Source organism: Vulpes vulpes, unplaced genomic scaffold (genome assembly GCF_048418805.1).
Source record: "Vulpes vulpes isolate BD-2025 unplaced genomic scaffold, VulVul3 u000000883, whole genome shotgun sequence".
Taxonomy (NCBI): Eukaryota; Metazoa; Chordata; class Mammalia; order Carnivora; family Canidae; genus Vulpes; species Vulpes vulpes.
The window spans coordinates 1-13,860 of record NW_027325929.1 but is presented as its reverse complement, the minus strand read 5'-3'; the positions used below and the strand labels follow the sequence as shown (position 1 = coordinate 13,860).

Genomic DNA, 13,860 nt, shown 5'->3' with positions numbered 1-13,860 from the left:
TGGTTCGGGGCTGGACTCGGGGTGGTTTGCGCCGTGGGGTCAGGGTCACGTCCAGGAGGCGGCTGCGGCCGCGTGCGTGTATCTCACGGTGTCTGGGCACGACCAGAACTGCACGGACGGGGACAGACGGACCCCACGTGGGAGGGTCCCAGGGGGAGGCCTGGAGCCACTCGCCACCCGGGGCCGTGCATGTGGCCCACTCGCCTGCGGGATGCGTCCTGGTGCGAGACGAACCAACTCCGGGTACGTTTCCAAGGACTGGAATCCTCCACGGTGTGTTTTCTAACCACGTGGGATTAAAACAGAGATCATCAACACGTCGCAAAAATGCAAAATATTTGGAAAATAAGCAATCCGGGGAAAAAAATCACAAAGGAAATCAGGAAAAAAAATGTATTTTAATGAAATTGTCAAAATTTGTGGAATTCACTGAAGCCCCCAGTCGACACACTTGAACTGGGAGACACAGAACCACGTATGATGGCGTCAAAAATAAAACACGGGGGTGTGTGTCCTCTGCAAACTACAAGAAATTCAAGGAAACCCGTCACAGGGGTGGAGGGACGCCACCGTCGTGGGCCGAGGCCTCGGCGACCTGAGATCGCCCTCCCCAAAGCGCTGGGCGTTGGTCCCGGTACACGACCTGCCGGCGTCTCTGCGGAAACTACCGGATTCTAAGATTCACGTGGAAAATTAGAGGAGCCAGGATGGACCCAAGAACCTTGACAGGAGCAAAAGGCCAGGCGTGGCCGTGAGCCCGGAGACCGGGAGGCCGGGGACACGCGGGACGCGGTGCGGGAGGCGGATTTTTAACAAAGTCGGTGAAGGCCGCCGATGGAAGGAGCAGCCTGGGGGCGGCTGGGGGGCGACGGTCCTACGGGGACCCCACGACCTCACAGCCCCGCTCGAGCACGGGACACCCCTGACCATTGGCGAACGGAGGCGGCGGCTTCACCAGGACCCGAAGCCTCGGCTCAGAAACGCCGGGAGGCCCGGGAGGCAGATGCGGACAGTGGGGGCACCGGCGGCTGCGTGAACGGGAACCGTGGGCCACACACGCCGGGCGGGTGCCCAGGACCCAGGACGGCGTCCCCATGGCAGGGAAGGGCGTCAACAGCAACCTCACACGACGACGTGGGCCCTAAGTCCTGCAGCCGCCTCCACGCTCACGCGGCTCCGGGGTGGGCGGTTCCCCGAGCGCTGACCCGTGACCCCCTCCGTGACCCGGCAGCTCGCGAGTGGTGGCGGTGACGGAGCGCCTGGGCCCCGAGGGGGTCCCTGCTGCCCACGGGCTGCGGCCTGTGGGGCTCCTGTGCCCCCCGCTGGCCCTGGGTGAGGGGCTGTGACCGCAGGGACCAGCCCGCGGGCTCCGTCCCCACCCAGGCGGGGCTCCCGTCACGCGGCTTCCGCAGCGGGGGTGACTGCGCCGCGGGGATGGGCCTGCCCGTGCGCCCAGACTCCTGCTCCGACCCCACGGCCCTCAGCACGGCGGCGCCCGCGATGGGTCACCCTGGCGACGCGGACGGAGGCCCCCTCCTTGCCCTGACCTGGTTCTTGGTGCCTCCACCGCGGGCGGCACCTGCCTGAGGCCCTTGTGTCCCGGCACCTCCTCCCTGGACGCTGCGCCTCTGCTGCACCTTGCGGTGGCCCTGCCCGTGCGACCTCAGGTGGTGCATCTCTGGAGCGTTGCCACGGCCACCCCCGTCCTGGCCCGGGAGCCCCCGTGGAGGCCGCTGCTGCCCCGGCTCGTGAGGAGATGTGGGGGGACGCCTCCCGCCGGAGGAGCGCAGGGGGCACGGGCAGGACGGGGGAGGACGGGGGAGGACGGCGGGAGCGCCCTGGGGCTGCTTCTAAACTGCAGGGGTGTCCAGAGCCGAGGCCACGTCAGCGACTTGGGTGCAGCCTGCGTGGGCCCAGCGGCCCCCTGGGCTCCTGGGGTCGGGCCGTCCATGCAGCTGGTGGCGGCCGCGCCCTCGGGTCTGCGTCTCACCGCGAGGAGCCCCGGCTGCTGGAGGAGGGGGGACACGCTGCTGGAGGAGGGGGGATGCGCTGGTGGAGGAGGGGGGATGCGCTGGTGGAGCTGCGGGGGGACAGGAGGCCGCGGCGGGAGCACCTGTGCCCTGCCAGCTCAAGGCCCTTGTGCCCTTTGCGTGCCCTTCAGCGCCCTGTGCCCTCCCGCGCACCCTCCCGCATCCCCTACCTTGTCCCCCGTCGTGGCTGTTGCCCGGCGGCGTGGGCCTGGCCGCGAGGACTGGAAGTGCAGGGCCCCCCACCGGGCAGTGCTCCTCGGCAGCCCCGACGTGCTCAGACCACCTGCGCCCTGCGTCCACGGAGCTTGGGTGCCCTGCCAGGCCCGAGCCCCGGAGGCTCCCGACACCCCAAGAAGGGCCCACCCGGCAGCGGGAGCGGGGCCCCGAGGCAGCTCAGCGAACCCCCGACACCAGCAGCTGCGTCCCCCCAGGTCCCCGGGTCTGCGTCGGGCGTGGGAACGTCCCCGGGGCGGGTGAGGCCGCGTGACCCAGCTGGGTCGTGCCCTGCGGTGCTTGGGGCTGGGGGGGGCCCCCGTGTGCAGCCACCAGAGGCCCCCACCCCCGCTGCTCCCCCAGGACGACCATCTGGACGCACCGAGTCCGGTTCCTGGAGGAGCGCGTCCTGCCGCACTGGGCCGCCTTCACCATCTGGAACGCGGGCCGCCAGGGGCGCCGGCTGTACCGCAGCCTCTCTGCGGGGGCGCGGCGCAAGGTGGGTCCCCCGCCCCCCCCCCCCCCGTCCCCCTGCCCTCTGCCCTGCCCCCCACCCCGTCACCCCGCCCTCTCCCCTGCCCCCCCACCCCGTCCCCCTGCCCTCTCCCCTGCCCCCCCCACTCCGTCCCCCCGCCCTCTGCCCTGCCCCCCATCCCTCTGCCCTCTCCCCTGCCCCCCCACCCCGTCCCCCTGCCCTCTCCCCCGCCCCCCCACTCCGTCCCCCCGCCCTCTGCCCTGCCCCCCATCCCTCTGCCCTCTCCCCTGCCCCCCACCCCGTCCCCCGCCCTCTGCCCTGCCCCCCCACCCCGTCCCCCTGCCCTCTGCCCTGCCCCCCATCCCTCTGCCCTCTCCCCTGCCCCCCACCCCGTCCTCCGCCCTCTGCCCTGCCCCCCCTCCCCGTCCCTCTGCCCTCTCCCCTGCCCCCACCCCGTCCCCCGGCCTTCTGCCCTGCCCCCCCACCCCATCCCCCCGCCCTCTCCCCTGCCCCCCAACCCCGTCCCCCACTCTCTCCCCTGCCCCCCTTCCCCCCAGCTCCCGCCCTCCGCTCCCCCCCCAGGTGGTGGCCTTCTGTGACGTGGACGAGAACAAGATCAGGAAGGGCTTCTACTGCTACGAGGACTCCAAGGTGTGCGCCCGCCGGGTGGCCTAGGCCCCACGGGGTTGCCCAGAGCCCCCCCCCCGGGATGGACCCTGCCTGGTAGGGGTGACCCCGGGCCCCTGGGAGCTGGGGGCCGTCGGCGCAGGCCCGCACCCAGCGCCCCTCTCCCCTCAGGAGACACCCAAGCCGCGGGTCCCGATCCTGCACTTCCGAGCCGCCCGGCCGCCCTTCGTCATCTGCGTGAAGCTGGTACGTGCCCGCGGCCGGGGTCAAGTCACTGCCCAGGCCCCGCCCGTGGTGCGGCCTCCTGCGTGCCGGGCTGGAGGGGAGGGGCCGTGGCCTCGCGGGGCGCCTGGGGTGTTGGGGCGCGCGGTGCCTGCAGACAGAGGCTGCATTTCCATAAAAACGCTTTTCGGGAACTTGCGACGTGCGGCCCGGCAGACCCTGCAGCTGAGCCGAGGGGCTGCCGTGAGGAGCCCCCGACCGAGCCCCGGGCCCCCCCGGCTTCCCCCTTCCCTTGGGGTCACGGGCCCGGGCGCTGGGCTGTGCGTGGCTCCGTCGGGCTCACTCGCTTGAGCTCGGGGACCCCAGGGCCTGCCCGTGCCTGGCTGATGTCCTTGGCGGAAATCGCTGGCCGCGGCCCCGGTGACAGGGAGCTGCGTGCGGGTCCACGTGCACATTTGCCCAGTAGGGAGGTGGCGCCGGGGTAACCGGCCCATTCCCACGACCATCGCAGCATCTCGTGCTCCCCCCCCCCCGTTGTCACGGCCGCCCTCTGCGCCACGGGCCCTCGCGGCCAGGCTCTGCGTGTGCCCGGCCTCCGGTGGTGCGGGGTCTCCATGTGCAGACGTGGCCACGTGTGTCCGTCCTGCGCGTGTCCTGGACGCGGCCCCGTCGGGTGGGTGTGCACATGTGTCCACCCGCGGCTTCCCTCCTCTGTGCTTGGACGCACACAAGGGCCACGATCACCCGTGCGCCCGGCTCAGCTGGGTTCTGGTGCCGCCGCTGGGCCCCGAGGGTGGGGGGAGGAGGCTGACCCCCGCCCCAACTCGCCCTGAGGTCCGGTTCTGCAGGGGCTTACCCCGTGTCAGCGCGGCCCCGTGATACGCGCCGCACACCCCCACGCACGACACCGTCCTTTTAGACTTTTAAATCTACTTGGAGGGAAATGCCGGGCGGGGGGGGGGTGGCCGTCTCCGCAGGACCCCCCCCCCCCCCAAGCAGAGAGCCCGACTCCCCGACCCCGGGTCACCACCGCCTGAGCCACCACGTGTCCTCAGTGTCTGGCTCGGGCATTGCCCGGAGGCTGCGCTGCAGGAACGAGGGCCCCATGCCCTGCAGGTCGCTGCTGGCCGCGTGTCCCCACACGTGCAGGGTCTGCCAGCGAGACACGGGCCTCCGTGACATCGTGTGGCCGGTCCTGCCGGCTCCCCCCCCGCCCCCCCCCCCCGCGTGCGCCTGCAGCCTCCGGGGTTTCTGGAAGGAGCGGCCTGAAGCCGCGGTGAGCAGGGCTCGGCCCAGGACAGCGCCGCCGCTCTAAGAGGAGCCTCACCCCTGCACCAGAGACCCGCAGCGGTTGGGGCGACGGCTCTGCCCGGGGAGCCCCTCCCCCAGGCCCCCACGGAGCACAGGCCTGCGTCCCCGCCCGTGTCCCCGCAGAGGCGCCCCGCACCTGTTTCTGGCATATTCTGCTGCAGCGAACCCAGGCGTGCGCGGGTTTGGGGCCAACGGCGGCGAGTCACACGTACCCTCCCCGTGTCCCGCGGCTTTTACACACATTCACAGCGTATTCCACACGCCTGGGCCACGGGACCCTGCCGTCGTCTTTTAATTGAGCAAGAAGCCGAGCAGCAGCGTGCCCCCGGCCTGTGTCCCCCTATGTCCTGTGTCCCCGTGCGGCCGCCCTGGGTCCATGTCCCCATCCCCGTATCCCGTCCCCATCTGTGTCTGTGTTCCCATCTCCATGCCCCATGTCCTTCTCATCTCTGTCCTCATCTGTCCCCATGTCATTTCCATGACGTGTCCCCTTCCCCGTGTGGCATGTCCCCATTTGTCTCCGTGCTCCATGTCCACGTGTCCCCATCTCCATTTGTGCTCCTGTGTCCTTGTCCCCCTCATCTGTCGCCGTTCCCACGCGGCATGTTCTCATCCCTATGTCTGTGTCCCCATGTGGTGTGTCCCCATCCCCGTGCAGCATGTCCCGGAGCACAGATGGGCCAAGGAAGAGGAGGGCGGGGTCCGTGGACATCCCTGAGTCGGGGTCAGGCCCCTGCAGAGGGGACGGGGTGTCACGGGGGCCCTAGGATAAGGCACAGGCGGGAGGCTGGTGTGCCCTGGACAAAGGGGTGACGCAGAGCCGCCAGTGGGGACGCTTCCTCCCCTTAGCTCCTGAGGGAGGGGAGTGTCTGCCTCAGAGGCCCCCCTCACCGTGGACGGCCTCTGGCCGCGTCCCCTGCCCATCCCAGCCCCTCCCCTCAGCAGGGAGGTCCTGCTGCACCCAGCGGACGTGCTGTTCCTCCCACAGGACCTCACCGGGGGCGAGTTCGAGGCCAACCTGCGGTCACTAAACCTGCAGGAGGGCCGGGACTTCCTTCACTTCAGCTGACGGCTGCGGGCAGCAGCTCCCAGGTGCGTGGGTCGCCCAGGTAGGGGGGTGGGGGGCTCCCAGGTACACGGGCAGGGGGGGGGTCCTGTGGCCTGAGGGCACGTGCAGCCCCACCTCCTAGTGGGGCGGGCCCTTCCCCGGGGGGCAGGTCCATGTCTCACCGGGACGTGGTCCCCGTGCGCCAGTGTGACCGCACAGTGGTGACCACCCCGGCATCCCCAGCAGGTCGTGCCTGTCGCACCAGGAGCCGTCCACCTGCGCTGCTGAGGGACACCTGTGCCGTGAGTCTGCGGCCCCCCTGGGGGCGTTGGACCCTGTGGGTCTCGGCTGCCCGCGGTTCCCGGGTGCGCTCGCTGCACGAGCGCTTGGTTTCCTGCAGCCGAGGCCCAGGTGCTGCCCCGCGGGTGCCGTCTCCCCACTCTCCCGCCCGCCGTCCGTGGGACCCCACCACCCGAGGCTCTCCGGCTGGCCTCCATCTAAAACGAGAGCTCCCTACTCCTTTTTGGGAGGGAAGCACGTTTGAATGCTTGAACGGATTCAAGCAAATCCGTTCGTTAATCCACGGCGCCCTTGGTCCGAGGAGCCAGGCAGCAGGCGACCCCACGGGGGTCAGTGCTCCCTCCAGGGCGGCCAGGCCCCAGCAGCCCCTCCCGCCCTCGCGGTCGCACACACCAGCGTCAGACACGGAGACACAGAACTGCTCAGGACGTGGTTTTATGGACGGGGTTCCCACGGACGTGAAGACAAAGCACCAACACCCCAGACACGTGAGGAAGAGCTGCTGCTCAGGTGGGGCCACCTCCGGCCTGGGGCCGCCTCCAGGTGTGCTGACCAGCGTCGGTCTCCTCCGCCCCCTGGGCAGCAGGGGCTCAGCCGGTGCCAGGCTGTGGGGGTCACAGCACAGGGTCAGGCCACGGGTGCCCAGGACCCCGTGGCTGCCACAGTCCCCCGTCCTCCGCTCCCCACCTTCATCACCCCATGTGGGACTGACGACAGGTTAGCAGCACGCTCACCTGGAGCCATCGCTGCCCTTGGCCCGCCAACCCCCGTGTCACCCGTGGGCCCGAGAGAAGGGTGGACGTGGCCGCCACCCCAGAGCAGAGGCAGGGAAACCACCGCGGCCTCAGCTGCAGTTGCACCACACGCAGCAACGCCATGGAAGGGTGACCTCACCGGGCACCTGGGACCCTGGGGCGACTCTCCAGGGAGACGGTGACGGTGGAAACCAGGTCAGGGGGGAGGAGCGAGCTCAGCCGCCACCAGCTCCACTGAGGGCTGACAGCGCGGGACGGCCACCCCCCAGGCAGAGAGCCTGTCCTGGCTGTCGTGCCCACGGGACACCGGGTGCTGCCTCCTGCACGAGGGACGCGGGAGCCCAAGCAGCCTGCGAGGGGCCGCGAGGACCACAGCGCCCCAGACGCCAGCTCAGGATGAGCGCCCGGGGGAGCCGCGCAAGGGGGGCCCGGGGTCCTGGCGTGGCCGAGGCCTGCGGTTACCTTAGGGACCAGCTGCGGTCGGGGCACGCCGAGGAGGTCACACAGGCGGTTCCGCTGGGCTCTCACGACTGGGAGCTCCGCGTCCCTGGGTGGGGGGGAGGAGCAGCTTCAGCCGTGGGGCCCTCGGCGTGTGCGTCCAGCCTCCCGCAAGCTCCGTGCTCAGGCTGCCGGGGTGCAGACCCCAGGAGCCCGGCTTAGGAGTCCAGGGGGAGAGCACGGGGCATGCCCCCGCGGTGGGTGCTGCAGGCCCTGCTCCTCCTCGGGAAACTGGAGGCGGGGAACCCAGGGAGGTGGGCGGGCGGGTTTTAAAGTTCTACTGTACTTGGAAAGCTGTTTATCATTTTCACTAAAAATAAAGATTAAATTTCATTTCAGAATAAAAAAAAATACCAGCAGCTTAAAATCGTTTGGAACTTTTTTCAACAGAAGAACGAGGTGGGGGAGGAGCAGCGCCGGGTGCCCGTGTGTCTGTGACACTGAGCTTGGGCCGTGCTGTCCCGGCCCTGGGGCCGTCCCGGCCTTGAGGGACCCCCAAGACGGGAGGGAGCCGGGTCTCCACCTCGGGGACACCTCGTCCACTTTGATGTGTGGATGTGGCCACGTGGGCCTTTCCACCACGGCCGAGCCGAGGTCCACGGGCCGCCTCCCAGAGCCTGGTGCCTGGCACCTGCGGGGGGTCCAGCGCTGCACGCCCTCTGCCCTTGGAGGCCACGGCGCCAGGTGCGTCCCCGCGGAGGCTCAACCACCTCCCAGGCTGCGACCCCACGACCCTGCAGCTCCCAGAGCCCCCGGCGCAGAGTCCACCGAAGTGAACCAGTAGTGGACAGGACACCGCCCCTGCGTGTCTCCCCAGCCGGATGGGAGGCGCCCGCCCAGCCCTCGGGTACGAGCGGGCACCTGTGGGCACCTGTGGGTGGGCGCTGCAGGTCCTCGGGCGGGGGCGGGGGCGGGGGGGACAGGGGTGGGGGCTGGGGTGGGGCTGGGGCGGGCAGGGGCGGGGTTCTGCAATCCCGGGGAAGGCGGGAAGGGCCCTGGCACTCACCAGGCCGTGGCGCCCAGCACAGCCATGACCTCCTCCAGGACGCCGTCAGGCAGCACGTCCCCGTAGGTGAGCAGCATCTCGTACACCTGGCTCGCCGTGCTCTTCCGGATCTGGGCAGGGCAGGGCGGGTCAGTGGCGGGGCCTGGCGGGGCGGGGCCAGGAGGGGCACCTGACACTGCTCACACCCACTGCGCAAGCTGCTCGGGGAGCGGGCCTGGGGTCCGACCCCACCTGGCCGGGTGCCCCGTGGCCGCCTCACGGGGAGAAGCCAGGCCACCCCGCGCTGCCCGCAGAGCTGCCTGCCGAGCTCCGGGCCCCAGTGCAGGGTGCGGCCGGCAGGCAGGGCAGCCCGAGCCGGAGGACGCCCGCCCGGGTGAAGCTCGGCGGCAGGAGCCGGAGGACGCCCTCAGCCAGCAGAACCGGCCTCTGGTGGCTCAGGCACCTGCCTGGCCCGGTGTGACCCCCACCCCACCCCCCACCCGGGGCGGCCGCACACTCACCACAGGGAACGGGTGGCACAGCAGGAGGCACAACTGCAGGAGAACCTTCCTCCTCACGTCCCCCGGGAACTGCACCATCCCACAGAACCTGCGGGCGACAGGCGGGGAGCAGCCGGCAGTCAGCACCCACCCCGGCTGCCCGACGCCGCGGCCCAGGTCCCCCCGACAGGCCCGGTGCCGACCGTGAGCCCCGGTGTGTCCCGCTTGAACTTACACGGCGACGCCCGACCGCAGCTTCTGCACATCCTTGGACTTCCTGGTCTCCTCCTTACAGAGCGCCAGCAGCTTCACGCCGAAGGGGTGGCTGCAAGGGAAGCACACGGTGCCGGCAGCGGGCCTGCGGTGAGCTCGAGCGCCCACGGACCTGCACACCTTCCCCAGCCGGCGGGAGGGCCCTGAGGACCAGAGCCGGGCGCGCCCCGACCCCCGCCCGCGGCGGGCACAGCGAGGGCAGGCTCCACCCCGACCCAAGGAAGGACGACCGGCTCGGAATCAGGCGCGGCCCCTGGACACACGTGGACGCACGTCCCCCTCCATGCCGCCGCCGCCAGGGACAGCAGGAGGCCAACCAGCAAGGGTCCCCACGACACAGGCTCCTGCACGCCACTGTCGCCCCGGGGGCCCCGCCACCCATGACCTCTTCCTTGTCCTCAGGGAGAGCGGCTCCCCCACCCACCCTGTCCAGGTCCCTGTCGCCCACAGGGGTCCAGCCCCCTCCCCCCGCAGGCTTCTCCCCACAGCTCCCTGCCTGTTCGGTACCAAGTGACCTCCGTGTCCTCCACCCACATGACCCCGTGGCTCACACCACCCAGGCCCTGTGTCCCCTCTGCTCCCTGTCCTAACAGAGGGACACCCCACAGCCCCACCAGGGGCCCCTTCTTGTCCACAGCCACTCCCGTGCTGGCCTCCAGGGTTCACACACCACCCTCTGGGGCTTCCCTGGGGTTCCAGGCTCTAGGTCCATCTCCTCCGGGATCTAATGAGCATCTCAGGCCAAGCGTTCATGCTCCAGGCTGAACCCCTGTGCCCCCCGCTCCACACAAAGCCCCCTGAATACCCCACGTGAAGGTATTACCAGGTGGGACCTCAGAAGCACGTAGGCCGTGAGACTGAGTCCCCACGATGCCCCGAGTGCCTTCAGGGCAACAGACATGAGGTGGCCGCCCTCTGCTGTGCGAAGAGTGGAAGGTCCCTCAGCAAACCAGGCCTGGGTCGCTGGCACCCTGACCTCCTGCCTCCAGACCTGCTGCGCAAGCCGCTCCCTGCCATTCCTCACGGAGCCTGAGCGGCCCACGTCCGCCCCTCCCTCCCGGCCGTCCTCCGGGCCTGGGGACAACCCCACCCTCCCGCTGCCGTCTGGGACACAGCGGCTGACGGCTACTTGCACTGGGAGCCACGCGCCCCATTTCTCCGCTGCCACCTCTCTGGCGGCGGCACCTCCCCACCTGGACCCCGAGGCCCTTCTGCATGCGGCAGGTGGGATGCTCACTGCCTCCACTCCCAGGGGGGAGTCGGGCACCGGGCATGCACCGCCTCAGCACCCGGGCGGACCGACCGCCAGAGGACCTGAGCATGCCGTCCCCAGAATCCAGCCGCCACAAGACCCGAAGCTTGGTCCCGACGAGGGCTTGCGCCTGACAAGCCCGGAAGGCTCCCCCAGGTGGAGGGTGCACCTGCTGCAGGCAGGCCAGAGCCCCCGGGGCGGATGTGGGTCAGGGCGGCTCCGGATCGCTACCACCCGCCCGCAGAGCCCTGCAGCCAAGCTCATCTGCTGCCGCAGTCACTTGCACACGCAACGTCTCAAATGCAGCGTCCAGACAACGAATAAGCAAACGAGAAGGCCCACCCGCGGGCTTAGAAACCAGACACCCCACGAGGAGACCAGAAGTGTGCGGGAAGACCGCAGCACCGCACCCAGGAGGGCAAGGGGCTGGCAGCTGCACGACAGACCAAATAGAAAGCCGCATCTGAAAAAATACGAAAACCAAAAATAAGAACCCCAGCCGTGAATTTGGCAGAAACACGCTAGGAGGAAGCCGGCAAGTGGAGGACAAGTCAGAACCACTGAGGCACGGAGGAACGTGGGACGCGGCCGGCCTTCGGGGAGGGCGGCCAAGAATTTTTCAGAACAAATGAAAACAAAGCCACATCTTCAAGTTTAAGAAATTCCTGGTAGGACAGAGGAGTATGTGACCCACTGGACCCACTCGACGGGTAGAAATGTTGAGACTCCTCGGAGATGATCCTCAAAGGAGGCGGTGAAAACCCGACCGCCTCGGACTCCAGGTTCACAGGCCACGTCTCAACAGGAACACAAGTCGGAAGATGTTTAGGTCCCGAAGTAAAACGTCTGCCTAGAACCCCATATCCTCGAAAGTAACTTGCAAATAAAACCAGAAAACGTTCACTGCCAGCGGCATCACGAGGAGCCGCAGACGGGGGTTCTTGAGGCAGAAACACAGGACGCAGGCTGGGGCGGGCCCAGCGAGGCGCGTAGGAGGCAGAGGCAGACGTGGACACGCTCAGCATCAAGTGCACACAACAGCAGGGAGTGAACGTGTGCGTGTAACACGACGCAGCGAGCCCACGTCACCCGAGGGAAGACAGGGAACACGTAAACATCCCTGGTTTTCCAGGAAGAGGAAAAGTGCAGGAAATTGGCCTCTGGGCGGCCAGTGAAAGAGAAGGAGAGTGGGACGTCCCGCTGGAATAACAGACGTCCCTGAATTCATCAGAGAGAACAGGACGGAGGGGACACGGCAGCCGGACCGACGGACAGAGAGACGCAGGCGGGAGGCCGAGCGGGTTGCTTGCAAAGGAGATGAGCGAGCCCGTGAGCGGTCGGAGGCCGTCGGGGGCCGCAGCCCCGAGAGCGACACACCAGGCCGGCAGCACGCACGGCCCCGGGGCAGAGTCCGGGTCACACGAAGGGGCTGCAGCCTGACCCACAGGGAGCAAACGGTAATAAAGCGCGTCGTGCAGTAGACTCTGCCCCGAACGTGCATGCGCCAAAGCAGAAGACCTCACGGTTCGTCAACAGAAACTGGCAAAATTAAAGAGAAATAAAAAGAGCCGTTTACAGCAGGACACTCTGTCCCACTGTTTTATTTTGAGATTTTCAAAGGGGGAAAATACGTTTAGGCCTCCAAACAGCAGGTCGGCGAGCCGGGTGACAATCTGCGTAAGGACACCACCCCCAGCGGGTGGCCGCGCCCGGGAGTGCGGACGGCGCCCTGACGCCGGAGGGTCAGCGACGCAGCAGAAGCGGGGAACAGGCCCTGGACTCCCCTGCACCGGACACTCGACACCAAACAAAACCCACAGGACAGGAGGCCACGGAGGGGACTCGGGTGGGCGGGGGTGAGAGCCCCCAGAAATGGCAGAAAGGCCCCCGCCCACAAAGAGGACTCCAGGTGCGAGCACACACCTCTGGGGGCCCACCTGGCGCAGCTCCTTCCCAGCCCCTGAGACGTGCCCACGCGCGGGACACAAGGCACCAGAGGCAGAGCCCTCGAGCCTGGGACGCGGGGAAGGTCGTGAGGCTCCTAACAAGGCAGGCCGGAGCTCAGTGCGGGAGCTGCCCCCGCTCTCGGGTGGTGGGGCCCATGCCCAGCCCCGCATGCAAGCACCAGCCCCGCCCCCGTGACAGTCAAGACGCTCCACGCTGCCCACGACCGCCCTGACTGCCAGGCCCCGGCCCAGGTGGGGTCGGGGGCTGGGGGGCAGGGGGGGCACCTCAGCTGCTTGGGCCTTTTCCCACCTGGGCAGCAGGTGCCACAGGAGGAGCCTGGCCAGAGGCACAGCCCAGCCTCACTGGGGCAGCCGAGGCGTCCTGATGGCACGGGCCGCCCTGAACGTGCCAGAAACCGCCTCCTGGAGTCGCGGCTCGGCCTCCCCTGGCTCGGTCGGCACGAGGGGGTGGCAAGCGGGGCACTTACTCCTGCTCCGCGGTGAAGAGGTCGAAGCACCCATTGGCCAGCATCTGGTCCAGCATCTTCAGCAGCGGCACAGACACCCTGAGGGGAGAGGGCGAGTGCTGAGGCCCCGGGCGCCCACCCCGGACCTGCTAACATGGGGCCGGGGCCGGGGCCGCACCATCCCAATCCGGATCCGGGCAACACCTTCTGCAGAAAACGACAATCTTACTGTAAAACTCACATGGAAACTTTAGGATCAAGAAAAGCCCTAACGACCAGGGGAGCGCGGCCAGAGGGCCGGCAGCACCCGTCTCGGCTGCGAAGCTCGAGGGAGACGACAGCACAGACTGAGGAGAGGAAAGTCCAGAAATGGGCTTCGGTGTCCACGACGGATACAGCGGACAAGCAGCCCCGTGGAAGGGTCAGTCCCTCAACCCCTGGCCACACGCACGCAGGAGCACAGTCTGCCACCCGCGTCACACGCAGGCCGTAACCCAGAACAGACCCTGGGTCTCCACATAAAACCCAAAGCCACACATCTGCTAGGAAACGTTAAGAGAAAACCGTCGTGACCTCGAGTCAGGCCAAGAACGCACACGCCCGTAAGAACCAAGGGTGCAGCCGAGCGTGCGGGGCGCTGGCACCTGCTCAGGGTCCCGGGCTGTGAAGGCCACGGGCCGCCTGGACGGGGGTGCCTGCGGGCCGCTGTGTGACCAGGGCTTGCGCAGCTCACCGCACCCCCGAAGCTCAGCAGGAGGGGAGGCAACCACAACCACCAAGTGAGACGCAGGCAGGAGGCCGGACACCCCTCACCGGGGGGACCACAGGGCAGGACCGGCGCCCGGACGGAGACGCCCCGCGGGGTGTAACATGGTGCGACCGCTTTGGAAAACGTGGCAGTGTTTTAAAAGTTGAGCATCCACCTGCCCCGTGACCCGGCCTGCTCTCAGCACGGACC

At 68.6% G+C, this 13,860-nt stretch overlaps 2 protein-coding genes across 5 annotated transcripts; one reads left to right on the top strand and one right to left on the bottom strand.

Annotated features, from left to right (window-relative positions):
* Nucleotides 1-7: 7 nt before the first annotated feature.
* Nucleotides 8-7,846, top strand: LOC140597656 (uncharacterized). 3 transcript variants are annotated; one of them, XM_072746459.1, is made up of 6 exons: nt 8-2,461; nt 2,607-2,742; nt 3,301-3,369; nt 3,517-3,591; nt 5,867-5,970; nt 6,173-7,846. In XM_072746459.1, the coding sequence occupies exons 1-5, from the start codon at nt 1,950-1,952 to the stop codon at nt 5,945-5,947; spliced, it is 873 nt and encodes a 290-aa protein (XP_072602560.1). In that variant the 5' UTR covers nt 8-1,949; the 3' UTR covers nt 5,948-5,970; nt 6,173-7,846. The 3 variants fall into 3 exon arrangements, with proteins under 3 accessions (XP_072602560.1, XP_072602558.1, XP_072602559.1); XM_072746457.1 differs by having other exon boundaries at nt 8-2,503; XM_072746458.1 differs by having other exon boundaries at nt 8-2,503; nt 6,170-7,846.
* On the bottom strand, nt 6,643-13,551 carry LOC140597657 (tubulin-specific chaperone D-like). Of its 2 annotated transcripts, XM_072746461.1 has the most exons (6): nt 12,924-13,076; nt 9,200-9,289; nt 8,986-9,073; nt 8,486-8,595; nt 7,444-7,528; nt 6,643-6,831 (listed from the first exon to the last, which is right to left on the bottom strand). In XM_072746461.1, the coding sequence occupies exons 1-6, from the start codon at nt 12,977-12,979 to the stop codon at nt 6,817-6,819; spliced, it is 444 nt and encodes a 147-aa protein (XP_072602562.1). In that variant the 5' UTR covers nt 12,980-13,076; the 3' UTR covers nt 6,643-6,816. The 2 variants fall into 2 exon arrangements, with proteins under 2 accessions (XP_072602562.1, XP_072602561.1); XM_072746460.1 differs by lacking the exon at nt 6,643-6,831 and having other exon boundaries at nt 7,117-7,528; nt 12,924-13,551.
* Nucleotides 13,552-13,860: the final 309 nt, after the last annotated feature.